Raw genomic sequence first — 25,819 nt, 5'->3', positions numbered from 1 at the left:
CTTTGACTGTATGCAAACATTTCTTTCCATTGGTGTTACTGTATTCCCACCTATTTCTCAACAAAAAAAAAAAAAAGAAGTAGAGGAACAGTAGTAAGGACTCACCACTACCATTCACAGTTACAACTGTGTAAAAGATGTCTGAATTTGCTACAGGGTAAATTCATGGCATGGTTTGTATTCCAGTACATCCCATTCACTCTACAGAAGTATAAGTTTGAACTACAAAACTTCAAATCCATATGCTAGCTTAATGCATTAACCAAAACTGTATTCTTACAAGGAACTCTTGCTAATTCCAGCATCCAGTACTTGTAATGAAACCAAAAAGCTAGGCAAGCATTTCCCAACAGGAAGACACTCTGTGCCAAAGATACAGTACAGAAAGGAGAAGAGTTTCTTTTCAATCTTGTCCTTTATGCTCATGGAACAGCTTTCCCAAATGAAATAAAAATTGGAGCAAGACTCCAGAATTATCACCAGTTACCTAAATGAAGGTGGAATATACTCTGGAGGCAGTACAGGTGGCAGTGGCTGACCAGACATGGCTACGTCAATTAAATGCATAGCCAGAATAAACTCTTCTGCTGTAAGTTTTCCATCTTGATCGATATCTGAAAGATTCCTTTTTAAAGGAAAAATATGACGTAAGTAAATTCTTGAAGATTAAAAATCACGTTAAAATGCATCTTTTTAACACAATCAGTTCCAAATTAATTCACTTTTTCTTGCCCACACGACATTGTTTCTTTAAAACAAATAAAAAGCAAGAGCCAAATGCTTCGCTATTTCCCACATTTCTCATGCATGTCTGCCTTGAAACTATCCTTACAGCCGTGGCTTCTACTTCACTTGCTTTGAGTGATGCCTGTACCATATGCTATATAAGTAATGTTAATCAACTGAGTGTTCTTCAACACCTTTCAACATCCACTACACAACAGCATTTAGAAAAGAATCAGTTCTGGTAGAACTTTTTGGTTTGGTCTCCTGTGTCACATTACAGAGCACAGGTTTGCACTGAAATCAAAGCCATTAACATTCTAGCCCTGCCAAGCACAAAACCCATTTTAGCATTATGCACTTATGGAGTAATGTCTCTGGATGGCCTAAAACCAGTGCTCCAACAGATGCACAAAATGCTTTTACTCATATTAAGGTGGTACCAGACAAAATTTAACAGCCTAACAAACATCAGCTTTGTTTCTCTTGCATGCTGCACTCCAATCATGCAGAAAAATATCTCATGATATGGTGAAAAATCAAAGATAAGCAACTGATACATTCTTTTGATGCTTCAAGATACAGGGCTTTTTTAATGGGATTTAAACTGGGAAAACAATTACAGCTTCATTTGATCCATGCTTGTGTTATTGAACTCCTCAGGCTGGACCACAAGAACAAGCCAGTAGAATGAAAATCTAGCCTGCAAAGATATAATTGAACAGCTATCTTAACAGTCCAGGTCCACATCTTTGTTAGGGAAATACTAAAATAGCTGCTACAGAAGAGCAGACAGGCTGCATATCGGTACTTCACTTCGGATTCACCAACTCAGACACGCAGTGCCAATACACGCTGACAAAACAGCCGTTCCACTGCCTCAGAGGAAGTGTCAGGAAAGGGAGCAACACTTAGGACAACAAAACCTGTAAAATCTATTCCTTATCTCAACAGACTTAGCACTTCTGAATGTCAGAAATTAGAAGTCATAGCTATGTTTAGAACTCCTAGAGTATGCTGATGTCATTCCCCTGCCCACACAACCTACACACAACGTTGGCAGCAAGCAGATTATTTTTTAGTTAATCATCTGCTGGATGATTAGGTTGGTATTTTATTTTGTTACAGTAGCTTTGTTAGGAAACAGAGAAGGAGATGCATTTTATGATATAACAAAAACATTAGTGCTTAGCACAGCAAGCAAGTACAACTGAACTGCCACATTAGAGCGACACCTCAGTTGACATCCTCATGCAGAAGTCAGGTGGGTTAGTGAGTTGACAACGGTTTTCAAGCAGAGATTTATGAAGTACAGAATTAGAAATAACTTTCCATGTGTCAACTAGAACATAATAAGCTTCAGCAAACAAGAAGTTGAAAGGAAAAAGAGAAGCTAAGACAAATCCTTTTAAAGTCCATGATTTAAAACTTAAGTAACTCTAGTCCCTTGGAAATAAGCCCTTAGAAACTCACATAAATGGCAGAGAAGCCCCCAAAGAAAGTATGGTTCTGCGTTAAGTTTCCTTTTGGACTACCAGTGCAAATGTACATGTTTTACTGGTGCTGTATCTGATATGGTCGGGCATGTGGAAGACAGGAGGCTCAACACCTGGTCTGCCTAAAAACCCCAGAATTGAAATCCAACTTATGAAACATCTACGGGCACAGCATAAAAGATATGGTTTTTACTTTCGTGAAGTAGTATTAATGTAAGCACAGCAGTGCAGGTTTTGTTTTATAAAGTTATACATTAAAAGATGATGGTAATGAGTTATCTGTGGAGATTGAAAAGGGAGAAAAATCCCACAGTACACAGAGGTTTAAGTACAGTTTCCAGTTTAATGGAAATGGATAGACTTATTTTTACCATATTGTTGCCAGCTGAGCCTGGGGTAAACTTGACTGCATAAGAATAGTTCTTGCTTGTGGACCTAAAAGTGAAACAAGGATTAACAGACAAATAAGCAATATTCTCCTTTTCTTGCATTACTAGGTGGCTGCTGCACAAGCAGAGCTTAGTTCTGAATAGCTAACACTGAAGAGATGTTATCAGCATGCACAGGCTATGCATTCTGCTATCCCTAGGCTCCCCACCCAAATGAAAATACTAAGAAAATACATAATCCTTCCCTTGTCTACAGCAATCACACAGAAAGGGCGGGTGGGAAACACCCACACCCCACACTATGAAAGACAAGGAGATGCTCACAGAAGTAGTGAAACTAAGCCAGTGTACCATTCTAGTTTCTTTCTGAAACTGGAGAGGCATCCTCATCACTGGATGGGCTGAACCCTGCAAATGGCTGCGCAGGTTTTCACATAACCCACTGTACACTTTCCAAGAACCCTTTCCCAGTGCCAACTTACTTGGCAGAAAATAAAGGAAAGAAGGTGATAAAATGATCCCAGCTATGATGAATATTTACTTCTAAAAAAGATCATTAAGCAGCTGGGAGAGTAAAACAGAAAAACATTGATGGTGGCAACAGAGAGATGAGTCTCTTACAGTCTGATCAGCATTCTAAACGCTATTACAATTGGCCTTTTACAGTTCAAAAAAAGGAGATGATAAAAACTGCTTCAGTACCTGTTAAATGTCCACTCATTGTTTTATCGTGGCTATTGAACAGCTGTCTGTACTTCAGCCTTGATGACTGAGGTACAGCCCACTCTGCCACAGGAGGCACACTAGAAATAGAAAAAAGGGTAAGAGGAGGGGGGAAATATAATTTTAAATTTAATCAAATGAAGCCAACAGGTACAACAGAACAAAGTGCTGCACAGCGATCAAGTTTTGTGTCTGAAATGGTTTCCACAAATATTCCCTTCTATTCCTGAAAGCACAACAGATTTGACTTCTTGTTTGAAAACATCTATCATAACTCAGTGTCTTAGATGATGGTTTTTGGTAAACTTGAATGACAGGCTGAAGAATTTTGCTTTTGTCTTTCCTAGGAGAGAATTAAGTAACCTGAACAGTCTAGAGGTGCTAAAAGCTTTTACCTAAACATACAATAAGAAAGGCCTTACTACAGTCAGCAGAAGTAATATCTCATGTTACCCTGCCTATAACTGGTTGTCTTAGCCAAATAATTCATGAGCTGATTAAGGAAAACAAATGTAAAACATGCTGAAAACACAGAAAAAGAAGTGTGAAAAAGCTACACTTGAAAGAAAAGTTTCTTGTAATGGAACTCAACTGACAAATGTAATATTCCCAGTTCTAATTCATTCATCATATAATAGGTTGAGTGCTGTTATTTGTAGCTGTAATTTCCCATGCCTGAAGGCTGACAAGTCTTCATACTGAAAAACAATGAGCACAGCTTTTCTGTCTTCAGGCACATTCAAATTTTGTCCTTTTTCGTTAAGGTCAAAAAAAAAGAGACAGCCAGATTAAATACACATTTGTAACAGCATAGCAAATTACAGTTTAAAAAACAAACCAAACCACTAAATCCCTTTCCCCTGGTCCACAGAGCAGACAGCATGGTAAGGCCTTTCAAAGTTGAGCTAAGAAGGATTTATGAATACTCTACTAATTGACCTCATATGCTATTCTCACATGCCAAGACCCAAAACAGCTAATATCTCTATTTCTATCTTCTACATCCAAACTATGGTGCTTTAATAATACTCTTTCATGGGAGCAAAGCAAAACCAAGCTGCATCCCTAATAATGAAAATAAGAACTAAAACTTTAAAAAAATTTTAAAAACCCCTGACTATTTAAGTTTTATCCTTGCGAATTCCTCCTCACCAGTTTTGCTAGGTTTAAAGTTTCCACACTGCTTTAGTCTTACATGTGTATGTGCCTTCATCTGTGAAGTACGGTTACTACACATTAATGCAGCTCTCCTTCATGGATACTTAAGTAGTAGTTTTGGAAGAAAAAATGCTGGCAGACAAAACAACTGTATGTATGCCAGACACCATGCATGCCAAGAGTTTGCTACTGGTGACTCAGCACACAGAGATAGAAGCACTGCAAATGGAATTTTGAAGTTCACCCACCTCAAAATTCAAAATAATTCTCAGCTAGAAAAAAAATTACTTCAAGTTTACATTTCAATTTAATGGACCTAACTATTCTTCCTCCCTCTCCATAAACTCTGCATACCAATTACCTTGCTATCTGTTTTCTCCAAAATAAAACCTGAAGACCCACTCCAGTCCATCACCCAGCATTAGCAGCGGTCTGAGAAGGAGTATCACCCTCAGTGCTGGCAGACGTTTCAGAGTTACTGAAGTACCCGTGACTGAGCTAAGGAAGCTCCAACCCCATCCTAAGAATTCAGAGAACCATGCAATTTCACCTCAGAAAAGAGGTCGTCTCACCTGAGGTTCAGGCCTCTGTTCGCAATACAATTGACAAGCAAAATTGGGATATAGTTAAACCCAGAACTATAACAGCCCTCTCATGGAATATCTAGAAGCTATTTCAGCTGAAGTTCCCTGAATTTCATTCATTATAAATACTAAGTGTGTTGTTACAGACAAAACACACACCTTCTTGTACCTCTACAAATTGTATCAGGGCATCGTTACTATGTTCCTGACAGTACTAGATTTCAAAGAGAAAAAGAATTGTTGTTCTGAAAGATATTTAGTCCTATTTGCGAATAATCAGTAGTGTTCCTTATCTAACAGCAGAGCACAAGAAAAACCTGCAGAAGGTAAATGAGAAGAAAAAGAATTGAATAAAGTCCCAACCCATTTTCTTCTTGGGGGAGAAAAAAAAAAAAATCTTAATATAGATTTGTGAGAAAGTTTTGATTTATAAAGACTCTGGGAAATTACTGTCTTACCTTCTCTAAGGGAGTTTTATTTTGTTAGATACATTTCTTCAGACCATAGTAAAATACATTTTGCCTAATCATGTATTTTCCTAGGCCTTGAAATAATCTAAAATACTTTTAAGTGATATATAAGAATATTTAAGAAACAGCTACATGTAGTGCATTTAAAACATGCGAACTATTAAATATTTTGCTTTAAAAAATAGTCCTAGAGTTGTTAATTTTAAGGAACATTATTTAATATGTTTTCACACTAACCTGTGCAGGGTTACACAATGCAGATTATGTTTACAGAAGCAAATGCTTTTCTTTCTAAAAAGTTTTTAAGGTTTCAAGAGTTTGAAAATAGTGTCAACACATAATGTAACAGTTAATAATTATATTTCAAAGATTGACTACCCATGGAGCATTCCTTGTAAAACCACCGCATCCTATGAATAGCAGGAACTGATTTCTGCAAGTAAATATTATTTCAGAAAACAACTTTGTGAAAGAGAAGTAGTTTTTCTAACTCTGGGGAACCAGATACAGGCATGCACTCATTCCATAACGACTTACCTAGCCACATCAAACGATTGTGCCTTTTGCAGTTTTGCGTTTAGCTGCGATCCTGGACCAGATCTACTAAAGGATGAACTCTTTGGCAATGTGGCTGTAAATAAGAGAATACATGCATTTTTTTAGTGTTAGCATTTTAAACTGTAGAATTTCAATGACATTCATTTGGTTCCTAACATCAAATACAAGCATTACAGTTCTTTGGATGGCATCCCTTTTAAAAAACATTAAGACAACAGTGTATAACAACACAGGTAAAAACACACAGGCGCTTCTCTCAAGTCTTTTTACTTTTGCAGTTTTATGCAAACCCTGTTGCTATCAAATTTTAATTTCTAACATTAATCACAATATATAAATCCCAGTACTCTAAAGTAATCCCAACAAACAGAAGCACTTTGATAGTTACAAACAGATAGGAGAAGACCAACTTCTATGCAACAGTTTACAGGCAAGTTAGATTTATCACACTGCTGTTACAACAGGGTTAATATTTTGCTCAACATGACTGGTACAGCATGGTACGTCCATGTTTCTTCTTTTACCTTTTATACAAGTTTGCTAATCAATTACATTAGGCTAAAACAAAGTATAATCCTTACTTTGAAGGAAGACTTTGGGTAAGTTAGAATGGCTAATTCCATGCCTACTGTTCTCTGGATCAAAAGAAAATGGCAAAATAATGTGTTAATAGCAAGAGAGTAAACAGAATCTCAGTGTGTAGCATACCAGGATGAGCAAAAGCAGGCAGAGGCTGTATAACAGCAGGAGCTCCATTAGCCAGGGGAGGTACTGCTGCTGCAGGAACAGAAGATACTAATGGTGGAGACATTCCTACTACTGGAATAGATGCCATTGGCACTGGGGCAACAGTTGTAAGAGATGGCATGCTGGCAATGCCCCCAATACCTATGAGCAAGAAAAGGAGATATTTTTTTCTAATTTAGAGATTCCTAATACGATACAACAATTTAACTGCAGCCTGCAACCCAGCAGTAAATGCAGAATTAAACAGCAAATTGAAATGGAAAATTCCACAGACCCCCTGAAAGAACTCTTACAGTCCACTGCACCATTAGCATGGCAGGGGAACATAAAACAATGCAGAGGGAACAACATACCACTTTATAATGTATGCATATAAGATCACACTGGATGCAACACTGACCAAAAAGGTCTATTAGCATTTGCTGAAGAAAAGAATTGTTTGCCTTGAACTAAGTGAAGAGCAGCACTGTCAACTTCCAGTGAGTAATGAACCCAAAGCCTACATTTAGCCGCAGTTGAAAAGAACAAGCTTCAGGATAACTGCTTGCAGCCTATTGTCAAGATGAAACAGTGCAAAGCTAATAGGGTAAAGCACAGTAATGAGGTATTTTAGGTGTAAGCACAGTTGCATGAATAACAGGGAGGTTAAGGAGGTCCACTCATGCCAATGGGAAGAATGAGGCTGTGTGCAAACAGCTGAGATCAAGCCTACAGTGAATGAGAAAAAAAAAAAAAAATAATCACAGATTTTACTGGTTTTCTCAGGGATTTGACTTTATTATGCCTTTTCTCACTTAAACTAGTATTTGTTGTGTTCAGTTTCACCAATTTCTTCCAGTCAGCAATGAAACTGTAAAACTCATGGAAGCACCAACCGATCAAACAACTCGGTTGCACGCAGTTTATAAAGCGCACTATTCCCTTTTAAGGGCAGCGATGATTCTCAGGTGCCAAACATCTTGAGTCACAGCAACGACTAAACTGGAAAGGTAAAGAACCTCTCGCTACACAACACAGCTAAATATCAAGGCGTCAAAACCACAAGGTTCAGCTGCATTGAGTTACTTTCTTCTCACTATCCCGTTTTCCCTACTCTTTTCCTTGAAATGATGGCAAGCTTGGCAGTAGTAACTACAAGAACTGAATCAGCAGCTGCCCTAGTTAATACCAGTGCAGCACTCTTCATAAAATAAAAGCAAAGGGCTGCATTACTACCATGATTTGTAAGAAGTCAAGAAAAACATAGCTAATCTTGCCAAAGCTGGAGATCCCTCAATGAAAAAGAAAGATAAATAACAATAGTTTAAATGCAAACTCCATCACTTTGGAATGCATTAGCCCTGCCACCTGATCCATCTGTTTTTCTCCCCGCAAACACTTTTGTTTGGAACATACAGGGAGCAGTATAAGACCTGAAGCAAACTGGACCTCAACTTACATTATTCACTAATAGCTGCTAAAAAGCTTATTGAGTTTGGTGTTTGGTTTTTTTTTTTGGAACACGTTCATGCGTGTGGAAGCAATTGGGTTTGAGTCCATGTACTTTTAGAAGTACTTTTTCCTATTAGTTTCTTTCAGAAACTGCAAAACAAGCAGCAAATTCAACTTAGGTTGCTACCATACAAGCTAACAAGGAGGAAAACAAAGGGCTTACCAAATCCTGGTGCCGTAGGCAGAGCAATAGGTGGCTGCTTCATGACGGGAGGCAGTGCAGATGGGAGTTGATAACCTTGTAGTTTTAATTTGATAAGTTTCATAGCTATTGAAAACTCCAGCTGATCCATCCTCCCATCATTGTTCATGTCAGCTAGAGCCCTACAAATACATGATTTCCATCGTTAGATTCTCAAAGTATGAAATTCAGGAGCTGACCTAGGAGCATGCACACAGTCATGTACATTCAAGACTAATTTCTGCTAAAAATAATTATGCCAGGCTAAAAATGGTCATGAAAAAAGACACTCTTTAAACTGAGAGCATCTTGATTTCTTTCTTAGAGAGATTAATAAACATTTTTTAAAGTTGCTTTTCAACTCTCAGAGGAATTACAGTGAAGCACCCAGAGAAGAAAGATCAATGTACTTCCACAAAAACTTTGAAAAATCATACAAATGTAACTACATGGCACTATAAACAGCGTCACAGGGAATCAAATTACTTAGTCTGAAAATTTAGCTACACTTAAAATGAAACATTCTGTAAATCTGTGCACTTTACTAAACATCACAACATCTGCAAGCATACAAATGTGTTTTCAGTTAAACAATAGCACTCAAACACTGAGCCTAGACCTTGAATAAGCTTTCATGTAAAGTAGTCTGATTAGGCAGTCTGACTTAAACAATCTCGGTTTTGTTTCCTCATTTGATGGTTAAGAAAACCATGCTCAGCAGGGAATAGGGTTGAGAGGTTGGGAGGAGAGAAGCAGGAAGAAGGTTAGTTCCTGAAATTGCAAACCAAAAAAAGAGAGTAAATGCATATAAATGTAATCAGTTGTAAACTTACAAGTTTTAAACATTATGCTTATTTCTCTACATTCATTTGGAAAATTAAGTACACATTTCAGTATTGGAGTAATACATATTAAGTTCATGTGTACATTTACATGCCACAGACATGACAACACAAAGGACCCTGGGCATCCTAATTAAACTCGAGCTTTATTTCTCACCAAATCCCTGTCAAGGAAAGCTTTCATTCAAGTATGTGAAAAGTTATCAAAAAAGTACTGCAATAAATTGGCAGTTATTATAATTGATACTTAAACAAGTAGACAGTCAGGTAAATGCAGTGGTAAGCATTCACAAAATGAAAATCCTCCCAGCCCAACGAAAAAAAAAAACAAACAACAACAAAAAAAACCAAAAAAAACCCAAAACAAAACAAAACAAAAACAAAAAAAAACCACCCAGTGAAGAGGCAGACCCCAGCAGGGGCTGCCACAGGTCAACCATATATTTTAAAGAGTTTCCCCTGGATGAGATCACCAGCAGCATTTCCCCCAAAACGGAGACACTCCAACCCTTCCAAATTCTTATAAGACAACATTTTCAGTGCTGTAGCTGTCCTAATCCCCCATTTTTGATATCATGAGACTAAATAATACTACTGAAAATCTGGCATCAGGATTTAAAGAAGAAAGAGGAAGTCTGGTGAGGAAATCGTAGACTGAGGCTTACAGTTACAAAGAAAAGTATGCGTTGCACAACTCCCTGAAAGATTTTGAACTGCTACGTGTATTTCACTGAAGAACAAGTTTTGGCTGTGAGAACTTCTATCAGTGGTTTCCTGAAGCTTTGTATCACAGGGAAATTTAATTTACCCATAAAATTTGACTGCTCTTCAGTAACTTTAAACCTTCCTCTAATCCCACTGCCAGCAAGTCTTTGGAAGCCTATATTTTGTCAAAATCGACTGTGGGACTCACACATCATAATGTGATTTCGATTCAAGTTTCAGTCATGCTTGCTTAGTATGTGGTTCACTAGACAATTAATCAGTTAAAGAAAGCTAGTGCAGCGGTCAGACTTCATATACGGCAGTCCAACCAGCAGAAGAGGGAAGGCCAGCACGGCAAACCTGGATCAAAAGAAGTGCAAATTTGAATGGGTATCTCCTCCTCCTTGAAGGACACCACTGCTCCAGAGTCCCAGCTTCTGATCACTCTTCCACAAAAAGCAAGCAACACATTGGTACCTCCTGATGCACTGGCAGGCTAAGTTAAAGAGGAAGACATGTTTGCCTTCAACACAACTTGCAGAGACAAGTGGGAGAGCCCTAGTGAGGGCAGCGGAGCCTCTCTCCTATGAGTGTTAAGCAACAGCAAGGATAGACTGCAACAGCTGTTGATGAAAAACACGTATTTCAAAGTGAGTGGTATAGTTGCTTCTAGAAACTAGTTAAACACAAAGGAAGCTTTTCACATTTTCTCACTGAGTTTTATCCATGTTCTGTTAATTCTGAAGTGCAATAGCTTTCTCTAGACATAAAAAATACTGAGTTTATTAGCTTCCATCATATCTTTCTCTCCAGTAGGGTGTACATAGCACAAGCCACCATATGCAAAATCCGGAATCAGACTGCATGTATGCAGTATGTAGTATGTAGTGCTTCTCCTCCTACACAACAAAACGAGCATGAACCTCTACAAGACATGTTTGCATGTCTCTAAAATTTTCACTACATCAGAAATGCTTGCATCCATTTAAAATTCCTGTAAAAAGCCCAAATTAATTTTGAAGGAAGTCATAGTTTAACTACAACAATTAAGAATATCCACTCTATCTGTTTTTCAACAGTAACATGGAAGTGTCCCACAACATGCTGTATAAGTTTTGCTGTCCAAAACCATCACTCAGGCTTAAGAAGAATAGTATTACTCAGTACATCTTCATTTCCTTCTTCATAAACTTTTTACAACCAAAGCAGTTCTTATAACATCCATTACTCATCACCTATAAACAGTGATGTTAAATTTCTAGTGATGTTAAATTTCTAGAAGTCTCACTCGGGAGAAACACATGCTGCAAGTCTTACAAACCCGAAACATTCAAGAAGCAAAAGGTATTTGGAGTGTCAGAACGTCAGAAATCTAATGGCTAAATGTATTTTCTGAAGTGCTCCCTTTTGTGAGTTTTGCACTAGAAAGCAAATCAACATGCAGTGGATGAATACGGAGTGCAAGAAAGCCTCATTAGAAAATTACAGAGTATTAAGAATAATGGTAACCAGGAGAAGATAATTAGCTTCTTTTAATTAATGCTTACAAGCAGACACCACACCTTTTTGAAAGCAACTAATGAAATTTAAAAATGTTCAACAAGGAAAACATGTGGGGTTTTTAAACAAAAGTGGAGTTCAACACTTGCTTAGCCATTCTGCCAGATGCCCAGTGGAACAGGCAGTAAAACCCAGGTGTACGTGGCTAGTGTGCTGAGGATGTGCACAGGAGCAAAGCTAGACAAACTGATCTGGATAAACCTATTCTAGCAGATTTTTGACTGCACGCCAAGCAGTCAGCTGTCCTGCCAAAGATGACTCGTTCTTCAGAGAAGTCCGTCAGCTCCACAGTGACCAAAGGGCACCGACAGCTCAAATAAATACTCACGATGTTCCTTACATCTCTGCATTTAACTGAAGTATTTACTCACAAGTCATATTTATGAGACTCTTACTGTTCAACCTAAGTGGCTTCTACACCTTCAAATACTTCGATGATAAAATTTAAGCATTTCCATCACTAAAGCACAGGCAGGGTCCCTCAACCTATCACATGTATGGCGATGAAAATGCAATAAGAATAAATAAATACCACCCTATACACGACCTTGATTCTCCAGGCACTATTCCGAGTGTGCTGCTAGAACAGTGTCAGTCTTCACTTGCCACATGGGCAAATATTAAGTGTCCAGTAATAAGAAATTCTGATGTGCACCGGTCTCATTGCTTTAACTGAACTCCTGTTCACATAATCATCAGTAGCTTTTCATTTAACATCTGACCTGCTATTCAACTCCTTTACTCTACGTTTTTGTTATTTAAACTAACAGCACAAATTTCGGTGAGAAAAATTATGTACGACAACAGAATTTGGACACACTTTTACAGCATGCTAACAAGAATCAGTTTTTGTCTGACAGAATCTTTAGTGCAAAACCAGGACAACTTTCCATTTCTAATTACTGAACCATGCTGTTAGATTACAGTGCTACTTTTCAATAAATGTCACCTTAAATGCAGTGAGCGGCTGACAGTAAACACTACCTAATTTCACCGTTCTGCATGTAATGAAATTTGAAAGAATGCAGTGTCCTTAAATTTGTTTCATTTAAGGTCTGGCCGGAACCAGTGCAGAGCAGTAAATGGATTAAACATTTACTAAATATTTATCATATTTTATAGAACAGGCCTGTGTATATAAGAGGGTTTTTCTAATGAGAATAGCTGCAGTGGGTTTCATCACACTACTAGGTTTCAGGTGCTGACAAAACTCTTCACCTACAGATCTTCTCCTCCTTTCTCTCCTCTTTTCTACAGAATGCACAGATGACTTGATTATTTTTGCATTTATGAGACAAAAACTGAGCATGAACATCAAATATGCTTATGATTAGCCTACAAAACGCTTATCTCCACAAAAATAGCACAGTGTTGAAACAAGGAAACCTCCTTGCAGTTCAAAAAAATCTGGATTTATTTAGCTTTACATTCCCATAATAGATTATGCAATCCCATATTGCATTATAAAACTCAACCATAAGGGGAGAAATTAAGTCTTTAGCTTTAGTACACCCATGCACGTATAGTAAGAGATACAACTCACAGTATTGCCACCCATAACCCTTCACTCCCACACTCGGACACCAACTTAGGAAGGTTGTGAGGGAAGCATATGTCAGAAATAGGTGAATCAACCAATGCCTTTAGTCTGTCCTGAAAAAAAAAGTAACTCCAAATGCGTGAAAAACAGATGGCATTGATTATTTTAGTTCTCATTTAATTCCAGAGAGACAGGCTACACAGAAGATGCTTTTTGAGGCCACCATTCATAAGGGCTTTAGAAGAAAGCCAGATTACCGCCTACTTAAAAACAGTTATCTTCCGAGCCATTGCAGTCTCAATTCAAAGCCTACTTACAAGCTTCTTAATAGATTACCAGCTTGGCAGACTCCAAAGCTTGTAAAGGGTAGAACAGTAAAGGTGTCATGACAGACCATAACAACTCCACCAATTTGGTCCACTGAGGTGCCAGAAACTGACTTTTTTCTTAAATGAATGACAAGTAGAAGGTATACAGAAATTCTCAATGCTAAAAACTATGCAGCTACTATTTTTAAGGAACATGAATTCTGGGAAAGCTTTGATTAAAAGCAGAAATTAAGACATACTTCCTTAAGTCTCATCTTAGAAAACAACTACACAAATTGCAGAATAGTCTCAAAGCAGCTCTTGAGGCAGAAGGCATCTCACTGGTATTTCAGCTACCTGGCTAGCATTTCCTGAAGTTCTACTGAAAATTATTTTGTCACGACATGAAGATGTCAATTCAGCTTTAATTAAAATATAAGACAGTGAATACCCTTATACTGCTCACACAAACAAAATTATCTCACTTGTGATATAATACATTTGGAAACTCAGAGACAGAGGGCTTGCTTTTTCTGCAGAGAGCTCTGAAAGCAGTAAGGCCCACCACTCATTAGGCCAATCCCCCCTGCAGTTCCTTTCCCGGTTGTAGTTTTCTATGCAAGAACTTCCATAGCCAACAAAACAGATGAAACTTTGTATTAGCATAAGCTCGTAGGCATACAGCTGTAGGTAATCCTTTATGAAACAAATGCTAGGCTCCTATCTTGCATACAGATTAATATAATCAACTGTAGACTCATTAAGAACAGCATAACACTTCCAAAACACAAGATACATACACTTCCATATTTCTAGGATGAGACAATCAGTTTGAAGAGTTTTACAAGTTGCTCTAACTCAGAATAACAACTTTCCTTCCTTAAAGACTGTTGTAACTCCCCTCTTATAATCAAATGCTATCTAAAAAAATAATTTTCATCTATTCAGAAAATAAAGAACACTGATAGAAAAGAAAAAGAAATTTTATGCAGCTCGTATCTCTCATGGATATTCCAGGCTTACAACTCCCTCCTCTATGAAAGTACTCACAGGTCTCTATCAATATTAATAGAGGCTCAGATAGGCAACATTAGAACATTGCTATTAATCCATAAAGCAAGTGTGCCACTTTGAGATCTTGCCCCTGGGAGCTAAGGCAAACAGCCACTCACATCTTTGAGTGCAGTCTTAAGCATATCCTGACGTCCTTTGGAGGCTGCAAAGGACTTCTTGTCACTAAACAGTCTAACTTCTATTGTTTCTGTGGGACAGCAGTATTCTCTGGTAGGTTACAAACAAACATTCACTGACAGATTAAGAGAGTTAGATCATGCAAGTTGTGTGAAAAGAAGGGGGGTATCTTTTTTTTTTTTTCTCTCCTTTTTCCTTCTTTTTAAGGGGTCTTACTACCACTGTGTGACTATTTTCCTACTTGGTTACTCTATTTCCAGCTGGGAATATATACAAGTGATCTAGATTTTTCCTTAAATAATTACTTCTCTTAATTCAGAGATAATTGGAAAAAAGGACAGACAGTGAGAAAGGATTCCTACATGCTTTTTGATGACTTATAAAGGCAGTATGAGCAAGTTTTAGTTCAGATTTAAAAAAAAATGTGCATGTTCAGGTCTTGTCTCTATGACAACTACATAACTAGTGGAATGATTCTCTCCCTCTCAAGACGCTAAGAAACTGAGTACTTTAGAGAGGAAGAGGTTTCAGTCAGACTGTTTACAACAGTTCAGTGTTGTTAACACCTATTTAAAGCTAATGGCTACTGAACACTTTTTGAGAGATGTCTTGTTCGACACAAAACTTCCTTCTTTGTTTAATTAAGAGACAAGACAAGATCCAAAGGGACATAAGAACTTTCATTGAGTCTTCAACAAATCAGACAACCAGACTAGATTTGATATTTGTGAGATGAAGAAAATTTGAAAAGCAAGCTATTTATTTAAAAGCCATGTAGATCCAGACCCTCTTCTAGGCATACATATTTCCAAATCAATTATTTTTCTTGCAAGAAAATAATTCTCTCCTTTCTCCAGTCAGAGGAAGTTTCTGCCTTTAGAAGTCCTTACTACAACAGCAGGTTTTATAAATGCAATAAACGACTCTCCCTTTCAAACAGTTAACAGAGGAAAAGTTAACATATTTGTCAAAAGTTATCCATCCCTCTGCTGTTTTTTCCAATCCACAGTGAAAACCATTATTATTTCACTCTATCAAGCACCAAAAAGAACTTTTAGTAGTAATATAATTCATGTAAATTATGAATAATTTATGCAAGTTAACATGTCCAAGACTGTCAAGTTCACATAATTTGAGCAGAAACAATTGCAATCCTGCAAGAACAAACTGGCAGATTATAGAAATGTTTGTGATGGATAATATACAGCAATGGATGTCTGTCTAAACCCACCAAGGAATAGTAAAAATATCAAGCTACAGTGGTAACTAGATAATGTTACTAACATAAGGTAATACAAATAACTAATGTTACGTGTCTCTAACTACAGTGGAAATAGCCTACACCAGTCTTAATTTTGCATAGGCTCTACCATTAGACTTTTAATACTAACTACTGTGCTTAGTGATTCTATTAGTACAGTTTTAACAAAGTTAAAGCATTCAGTAATTTGAAATGAGGGTTGCAAATCACCAACTCCAAAAATGCCATTTGTAGAAGGAAAGTACTTTCAAAAACTGAGCTAGAAACTTAAAAACTCAGCTAAACCATACTACAAAGCATATTTCCTTGTAGTCTTTTGGAAAGCACACTGAACAAAAGAGGTGATTTTAAACCCCTGAATGTGAAATATAGTTATTTTACCAGTTACTCTCTGATGCAACCGTAATTCTCCCATCCCCTCCCATATACTCACCATATCTGTGCTAACACTGGTTGAGGTAACCCAGACTGAAAAAAAAAGTTTCTAGCTTGATCACCTATAAAATAAATAGGACATTATTTCAGAAAATGCTAAAAATACCTGTCAGAGGAAAGAAGAAATAATGGGTCAAAAACATCTAAAGCAGCAACAGTAAAACCATAAATACTTAATGCTACGTGTACATAACAGAGTATGAGATTTAAACTTATGTTGTCAGTTGCAAACCTACCAGGTATTTCCAAACACACACATACTGCTGAAGTCTGCAACAGTCAGCACCACATGAACATTTAGGGCAATGGGAAATTCATGGTTCACAGTCCCTGATCTATATTAATGGCTCTCTTTGCAGAAATCATACGCCTTGTAAGAACAAGAACATCTTTTCTTCCAGAGAAAGCATGTATCAGTATGAACTCTTACCTTAGAATTTCTGGAAGTACAATGCCAGTCAGCTAGCACAAACTAAATAAAGTGGTCTTTAGCCTGATGTGAACCAGATAAGCTGCCATTAAAGAAAGCAAGGATATATTTCAAAGTCATTTTCCAACTATCAGTTAGAAGTGAGGATACCAAAACAACTACAAAGGATTAGGTATTTGAAAATGTGGCCTGTAAAGTAAAGTTGTAAACAGACTAGGAATAGCACTAAATATCAAAGGAGGTCAGTAAAAAAAGTATTTTGTAACATATCTGTCACGTAACAGGAGCAGAAACAATCAAATTGTATACTTGGAGGTGTGTACGTCTGTGACAACACTCTGCTAAGAATCCAGTTCTGATTTCACACTCTGGAAATCCTCCTCATGGATCTCAGCAAGAAAGATAAAACAGTTCTCTACCTTTCATTTCAATTGTGCATCAGAGTTTAGATAGCAATAAAGAAAACTAAATGCAACAAAACAAACTAATAAAAAACTAGGCCTCCTACTGCCTTTAAAACCAACACAAATTTGTTGTGTTCAGTGAAAATTTAGTAAAATCAGTACAATTCCTTTACTTGCAGCTTTGCTTCCCACAACTTAAATCAATTTTGCCATTTAGATTTTAAAGAGGTTATTCATGCTGATTTCACTAGTTTAAACAAACAGTTTCTGAAACAGACTTCAGTTAAATTGATACATCTTTATTTAAACAGATTTCTTAATCTATTAACATGTTAGCATGGTGGGTTGACCGCAGGCAGAAACCAAGCACCCAGCCACTCCCCACAGCAGGATGGGGAAGAGAATAAGGAGAGCAAAAGTAGGAGGACTCACTGGTCAAAATAAAGACAGTTTAATAAGTGAAAAATTAGGAAAAAAACCCCAAGTGATGCAAAGGTAACCACTCGGCACCTCCCTCAAGCTCAGTCTCTGAGCAATGGCTACCTTGGAAGACAACAGCCCCCACCCCAGTTTTTGTTGAGCATAGTGGTATGAGATAATTCTTCAGTCAGTTCGGCTCAGCTGTCCCTGCTCTGTCTACTTCCCAACTTTTTGCCCACTCCCAGCGTACTCACTGAGGGGTGCAGAATGAGAAACAGTGAAAGCCCAAGGCTTTGCAAGCACTGTTCAACAACAGCCAAAAGGTTGATGTGCTACCAACACTGCTTTAGTCACAAATACAAAACACAGCACCATACAGGCTGCTATGAAGAAAGGTAACTCCATATCAACCAGACTCAGTACAGCAAGTTAATTCACTGAGTACATTAAAAGCACTATGAATATGACCAGGCATCAGGGTGATTCCATATCCTGAACTCCACAGTTCGTAAGAGTCAGTTAGCTCTACACAACAAAACTCCTTCACAGAGATACAGTTATAAATTATTTTAATCCTACTTACAGAAAAATCAAGTGGCATAAACAGGTATATAGCTGGTAAACATCAGAAAATATCAGAAAATATGGGGTTGACATGACCAGGCATATGAAAAACGTGATATAACATGAGTAAGATCTGTTCAATTTTTTAAATTCTTATGCTCAAAGGTCTCACAGGCATCTCTGTACATATTTAAGCTTGTTAGTTAAGATTTAATTAAATGAAATTAGAACAGAAAGTTATTTCATTACCAGTGATAAATCCAGACGTTGGTTTCAGACTATGGAACTGTTGATCATGTTTAGCTCTCTCCTCCACAGTAATAGCCCAGATATCCAGGTTGCCTAGTCCAAAAGAAATGAAGAAAAATTAAGAAACATTATCTAAAAACTACATAATTTTTATTTCTGAGTGTAATTTTACCATATCATACTGGACCTCTTGAAACAACATACACACAGATGCTGCTCATCCAAAGTCTATAGCTGAAAGCTCCATGAATCCTCAAATAGCCAGTTAGGGCTTAGGATCTTAACAGAACTAAGTGTTACCAAATTAAGATGACAGCTGAGCACTGATTCACTTATCTGGTTCATATGAACCTTAAATTACAACCAGGCTACTCAAAGTGCAATCAAACTTACAAATGGGGTATTAAAAGACAACATCAGCATACCAGAGGATATAACACAACAGGTTCATAGCACTAGATATTTAGCGAGTGGGAGGTCATTTGCCTGTCAGAGCACATACAGCTGTAATGCAATTCAAGTTTTTTAACTGAAAATGTACCTCAAATAATCAGTTGTAACTATGTGGGTTTGTACTATTATAGGAGAAGAACTCTTGTCTAGGCAAAGTGTGATTCAACCAGACAGCAAACATTTTTCATGGGCCACAACAGCACAGGAAAGCGTGCTCATCGTTCTTCTGAGAATAGGAAATCCAAGTAAGAATACATTAATGGGACCAGCTTCTTCACAGAACACTTGTAAATTGGAGGTGAACATTTAGTGTATGTTGATATTTACTACGCTTTACAGTGCCAGCTTCTACAATCCTTTCTCCAGTTCCACCTCCATTTTTGCAGCAGTTCCTCTCCCCCTTCTTGCAGACATTTCACCTTCATCCCTCAAATTATTTGTACTCAGAGCAACCATATCTCAACTTCCACTTGAGACCTTTGATGAACTCCTTAACACTGTGTTTCAAGTTTGTCTCAACAATTCCTAACCAGTAAAACATCATGACTTCAACATCTGTAGAGTACATTACACTGGCACACCTTCCTGTAACTCCTACTGTATAGGAATGTAACGATACAAAGGCACCTGAGTTAATGGAATCACTGTTTCACCGAAATAATATTAAACAATTAAATGCAGACTTGTAGAAAAATAAGAGATCAAGCATTCATTCTGTCTCAGTGCTAAACTGTCAGGTTAAATTTCAGGTAATAAGGTCCCCAAATATTTACAGCAAGTATTTCAAACAGCTTACAAGCTGAGGCAGAATCAGACTCAGCAGTTATGAAGAACATGAGAATTTCCTGCCTCCTGAGTTTCTTCTATTTAAAATCTACTTTCATGTGGCAAAATGTACTTTGGAGAAAGGAAATGGACAAGGGGAGGAAAAACATTCCTTTAAATGGTAGATTTCAGTAATGAAAGAAAAGCCACATTCTTGGTAAAAAAATTATCATCAGTTTCAGATAACCTATGAGTTTCTAGAAGCAGACAGACTAATAGTATTTAATTCAAAGAAAGGATGTTTTAAGATTAGACCAAAAATCCCAGAATTTTTGTAAATAAGATCACAGAGGCACTGTAAACAGTTTTCATAGCAGTGCTCCCTGTGGGAATGAAACAGGACTCTGGATATGAACATCCCAAAACATAACAGTTCACGTCAGCAATTATCTCCCGCATCTTCTCATGAACCCTTGACAGGAGAAAAATGATGTTAAGACTTTATGGCTATGCAGACTAGCCAACTAAGAGCAGATGAACATCTCCCTGTATTGGAAACATGACTACTCCAGCCAAAGATCCTAAAGCTGGATGTGGCAGCTTACACAAAGAGGGAGAATTTCTTGAATATCATGTGAGGAGTTAAAAAAACAAAACAAAACACACATCACAACATGAAATCTGCAGTGGTTAGCTGGCTTGCTCTCTCTCAATTTGGGGTAAGCACGACTCCAGTACCAAAATAACCCTTAACACACCAACAAAAAAAACAGCTTTCCCTTTCCTTCTTAAAAGTAGGCAATAAAACCCAGAACTACAACTCTTACAGCATGAGGTTAACTAAAAATGTACTCTATTAACTATTTTAAAACTAAATTTGTTGATTTCTTCTCTGGAGTCCCTGTCACTAGAATAAATGATTGTCAATATTTACCCTTCCTGATGGGGATTTGGTTTGTACTGAAACAGTAGATTCTCTTTGTGGGACATGAACATCACAAGAGTCAATGTTAAAGCAAGCAAGCCTAGTAGCCTCTTCGGTTAGAAAAGTATGAATGGCATCTCTGGCATTGCCTCGTTTCCATCTTTTGATATTTGAGGAAACAATAAAACCTATGGGAGGGCATGAAGCACGATCTAACCCAACATCAAGACATCATTCATGGCTTCAAATCCTGGATGCCAACACAGAAGTTGTGGGGCTTTTCAATATAATTGGATACAAAGGAGACGGTCATCAAACCACAAAATTGACTCATAAGAAAACTATCCTTGAATACAGCAGCAAGCCCTCCAACCATCTTTTCTTCTGCATGGCTTAGAAATCACTTCATCTGCAAAAGTGAAGTAATCTGCTATGAAATGGGCATTTTTTTCTCCTGGACAAATCAACAGAAGGTCGGGCATACCACATTCTTCCCAGCCGTTCTAAAAATCCTACCATGCATATTCTTTTTTTTAATCAGTCATCCTTAAATGAGCAGTGTTCTGGAGTATCAAGAAGTCACCCCAATTTAAATGGTGGGTGGCATGCTGTTTCCATTCCTATTTCCCAAGCTGACTTAAAAGATTCTTTAAAAAGAAGTGAAATAAAAACAAAACCATCCTTATTGGTATTCCAAGCAGGGGGACACCAAATATTGCACATTTGTAGTGTGAGCTCTCCCAAGATTGAGATTGCATAATTCTCTTCTGCATCTTGTTTGGTGACTACAGGTAACAGAAAATGTTGCATTCTCTTAAGGATGATAGATAGATCTCCCCGTAAAAATTGGAATTTTTTTTCCACCCTTTGTTTCTTCTTAGAACAATCTCAGACTTTTGCTGTCATTCTTCTAAGAGGAGGTATGATGCTACTTGATAGGCTATCCATAGAAGTATGAATACCATAATGAACTTCCCTCGCACTGCATTATGAACTAAAGATGCTTCAGAAACTGCATTAGGCATGTACTTATTTCAACTTCCTCTCTGTAGAGCAGTCAGAAGAGAAATGTTGTTTGAGAAGAAATAGTGAACTTCTTCCTTCCTAAAGCCCCGTACTAGAGTTAACAGGATCCTGGACAACATATGCAAGATCAAAAGGTAATATACAAAGTTGAAAAAAAAGCAAGCTGCTATCCAGCTGTCATGCAATGAGAACTCTCTGATGACAGTAGAAAAGAATGCTTTGAAGACAAGATTTCCATTAAAAACATATATGCTTGTTTAAATATGGATACATGCAAAGCATATCCCTAACTCTAAACAAATGGAAATACGTCAGTCTGAAGAACCAGTTTTCATTCATATCATGACTTCTCTTAGACTGTGAAAATCAGGGTAAAATGAGGCTATTCACAACTTTTTATAAAACTTGAAAGGGCATCCTACTTGAAACCGTCCAGTCAGTTTATTTGATAAAATATTTGGTAGCCAGTTTCACTCTTAAACTGAGAAAATCTGGCATCAAACAAGATTTAATACCAGAGCGCTAGATTTAAGGATAACTGAGGCAATGAATGGCAGCTTCCAATTATACGGTTGTTCTAGCTACCACATGCACAGAGATGCTTCTTCTGTTGTGCTTTGCAGAGTTTTTCAGACAGGCAGAGATTGCATCCTATCAATTGTGTTTAACCAGAAGTGAGTTTCTCTAACAACATACTCTGAATAACACGTGTGTTTCCTGAAGTCTCCCAATGAAGTTTATTTCCTAGCTACACCCATCCCAAAAACTAGACTTCCATACATATCTTTATACATACACACACTTTTTTGGTGTGTATGTGTACACATATTTATGTGTATGTGTGTATACACAAACACACATATACACGCAGCGGGAATCATACCTGCACCTCCTTAACAGATGTAACATTTAAGTGGAACCAAAGTGGTTACTAGTTCTCAGCACTGAAATTTATCTTTGTAATCTTTCATAGGATCTGTTGTAAAAACGGGCTCAAAAATGCATTTCATGTGAATAGCAAAAAGTAATGTCTCTATTGCACTACCAGGGCCTTTCCTTGATCTTTCAGAAAGCCTGAAGTCCAAGATGCTATACCTTCCCTTGTTATAAATGGAAAGCTACAAAAATGCAGCACCTTCGTTCTAATCTATAGATGGGTTATGGGACAATAAGGAAAAGAAATTTGAAGTGGTAACATCCAAAGGCATCTGCTGTACTTTTCAGCAATGAAAATGGCCAGGAATCCTCAAAGAAAAAGCCTATCCACTTCTCAGCTACAATTAGTGCTTATAAAATAGTAATTTATAACATTTAAATAGCATTTTAGAATTTAATCTGAAAAAATACTACAACAACCAGGCAGGACCTAGCAGAGAAGGTTAAGACAGGCAAATAAAAACTGGGTAACTACAGAATGAGGCTATGCCCTACTGCCAGTGGCTGAATGGCCTGGATCTGCCCTGCAGTTACAGACCATGGGACTGTAATGGATCAATGCACAAAAAGGGATACAACATGGCTTTTCTGTTTGACTCTCCCGATATGTTCCTGCAAAATTTCATGTGTTGTCTAATCGATCTGCAAAAACATCACAAATCAGATAAAATATCATCTCATAAAGATAAATTATCCATAAACACTATCCATACAGAACATATTCAGGAAGCACTATGTTTATGTAGAATTTTTGCATATAAGAATAGTTCTGAATACACTATAAACAACTTACCTCCAAAAGGTGTTGGAAACTGAGCCATGGTTCTGTCACTTTTAGCTTGTTAATAGATGCCTGAAAAAGAAAAACAACACCACATCAAAACTATAGATAATCAGTTACAGTATCTTCCATTTTTAATGTATTTTCTGTATCACCATATAAACAATTAGTACAAATTGAGGTAATGAGAAAATAAGATCATATGAATAATACCTGCAAGAACTGTTATTTACAAGTAACTTGAGAACTAAATGTCCCACTTTTTGCATTATCCTATACATCCATTCGTGCCTTTTCAGCCTAGCAAACAGCTACATTTCAGTTGTGTTTCAAGAATGTCCTCAAAACAATCTTCATTTAACAATAACCACTGATGTAGTAAAGAACCAAGTTAAGTCAGCCACAACAGACCAGATCTCAGTGATGCTGCTCAAGGCTGCATTACTTCACTGGATGTTAGAGCTCTGCTCCTGCTCAAGAGCAAAACTGGCTCTATTTCAAACTGTTGAAAACATACAACATGGTCAACGATCTGGTTTTCATTCCTGACAGAAAAATTCATTAAATGCACTGTCTGGCTTAGAGTTCTTTTGTTTTAAGCAAAGCACATTTTAAAAAAAACAACACCACAAACCACTTGATTTGGGACTGCTTTAGCCTCAAACTAGCCCACAAGTTTAATAAGCACATCCAAATGAAAAAAAGTGCTAAAAGTGACATCACAAACAAAAACACGTTAGTTGATAGGAAGATACTGCTTGCTTTTCAAACAGAAGCAATCTACACAGTCTAGAAGCTCGATCTTTAAAGAAAAAAGGAAAAACATTTTTCTTACTCCACACAAAGCCTGACATGAACTGCCTGAGCCAAGAGGACAATAGCTAGCAACAGAGCCACAAAAACAATGAAAAAGCAGCTCTTGTCCTACTAGATTCCACTCATGTTTTCCAGGCAACAGCAGAAAATAAAAAGGAAACAGAATCAGAAGGAGAATAATTTAGCCTGCTCGAACAGCAGCAGAAATTTATCAATATCGCTAAGAAAAGGCATTAACTTGCATCAACAATTTCCTTTTGTCTGAATTTCTTGTTTGCTACCCTCCCCATCCCCCTTTCACACTTCCCACATACTCTTCTGGCTTCCATCTTGGGAACCTACTATATATACACTCCACAGATGTCATTGCAGAAAAACCCACAGCACTTTTGTAAGCCAGTCTCCCATCAGTTGTAATCTAGAGAACTACCAAAAACAATACTGATTTTTTTTTTCCTCATAATTTGGCAGAGCAACCAAGCGTGGTACATGACTCAGAAACCTTCTTCCAACTGCCAGGTAACACAGCCGACAATGCTTGCTGCGCATGAAATTCGCATCACAAAGTTTAAAAAAAAATTTTTTTTAAATAAATTAAAAAAAAAAAAAAATCACACACATACTGATCGCCTGTTCTGAAAACACTGTATCTGAGTAGTGCAGCCTTTCAAAAGCATTTCTTAAGTGCTAGAAGATCAGGTCTTTAATCTTTGTTAATGTTTCCTTCTTGTTGCAGGCAATACCTCTATTATGCTTCTATTTTTTAAAACTGCAAGCAAACCAGGAGGAGGCGGTGTGGAGGAAGAGTTCTCTGAACTTCCATACATGTACCCTTGAATCTTACAGCACGGGCAGTTTTTACACTCCAGTGCTAAAAAGGTAACAGAAGGAAGACCAGCAGAGCACAGATTCTTTTCCTACTTCAATTTCCCAGAGTATGCAGAAGGACAGGAAAAGCACTTGGGGCAACAACAGAAGGACACGACTCTTGCAAAGGAGAACTAGAGGGTGGGTTAGGGAGAGGTGGTAGTTGCTTTGTTTAGAGTTTGGGGTTTTCTTTTTGGAAGATAAAAAAAAAATATTGTACCTACTGGGACAGAAAAGTATATAAAAGGATTGAAAATGTTTAGCCACTTAAGGGAAGATATGCCTCCACAGCTTACTAGTACTCTGAAGGAACTGAGAGTTTATTCCTCTTTTACCTTCAACACATCACAAAGAAGGGAAGGAGTGGGAAGCCTCGAGACCAGCCCTGTGCTGGATGTCAAAGACAGCATATCTATGTAAAGGGGGGGGGGGGGGGGGGGTGGAGGGGGCGATGGGAAAGAGAGCAGAAAGTTATGTTTAAACTTGAGAAACTGAAAAACAAAATGAAATAGACTTCAGACCAACATACAGTAGAAAGCAAATAGAGGGAAAGATCAACATTATCCAGTGAGAGAATAATTTAAGTTTGCTGTTTACTGCCAAGGTAGGACCCAACCTCCAGAACCAGAGGTTTCATTTTACCCATGCCCAACATGACACCAGGGGCTCTAACTCTGTAGGAATTAAACTCTGCAGCTATGGACAGTTGATCCCAACAGCTCAGGCTTTGCTATGTATGAATCATGGAATGGTTTGGGTTGGAAGGGACCTTAAAGACCATCTAGTTCCAACCCCCCTGCCATGGGCAGGGACACCTTCCA

The 25,819-nt window shown here is 37.7% G+C and overlaps 1 protein-coding gene across 1 annotated transcript in view; it reads right to left on the bottom strand.

Moving 5' to 3' along the window:
- Positions 1-23,355, bottom strand: part of ITSN1 (intersectin 1 (SH3 domain protein)) — a 104,306-nt gene extending 80,951 nt beyond the window's left edge. The window contains exons 1-9 of the mRNA XM_010156938.1: positions 23,328-23,355; positions 18,430-18,522; positions 16,361-16,424; positions 8,503-8,663; positions 6,810-6,989; positions 6,081-6,174; positions 3,311-3,411; positions 2,591-2,654; positions 488-625 (exon numbers count right to left, since the gene is read on the bottom strand). Coding sequence (XP_010155240.1) covers positions 488-625; positions 2,591-2,654; positions 3,311-3,411; positions 6,081-6,174; positions 6,810-6,989; positions 8,503-8,663; positions 16,361-16,424; positions 18,430-18,522; positions 23,328-23,355 — 923 coding nt within the window. The remainder of the gene's footprint in view (positions 1-487; positions 626-2,590; positions 2,655-3,310; positions 3,412-6,080; positions 6,175-6,809; positions 6,990-8,502; positions 8,664-16,360; positions 16,425-18,429; positions 18,523-23,327) is intronic.
- Positions 23,356-25,819: the final 2,464 nt, after the last annotated feature.

Source organism: Eurypyga helias, unplaced genomic scaffold (genome assembly GCF_000690775.1).
Source record: "Eurypyga helias isolate BGI_N326 unplaced genomic scaffold, ASM69077v1 scaffold6150, whole genome shotgun sequence".
Classification (NCBI taxonomy): Eukaryota; Metazoa; Chordata; class Aves; order Eurypygiformes; family Eurypygidae; genus Eurypyga; species Eurypyga helias.
The sequence above is the reverse complement of the archived record's forward strand: the minus strand, read 5'-3'. Positions and strand labels throughout refer to the sequence as shown.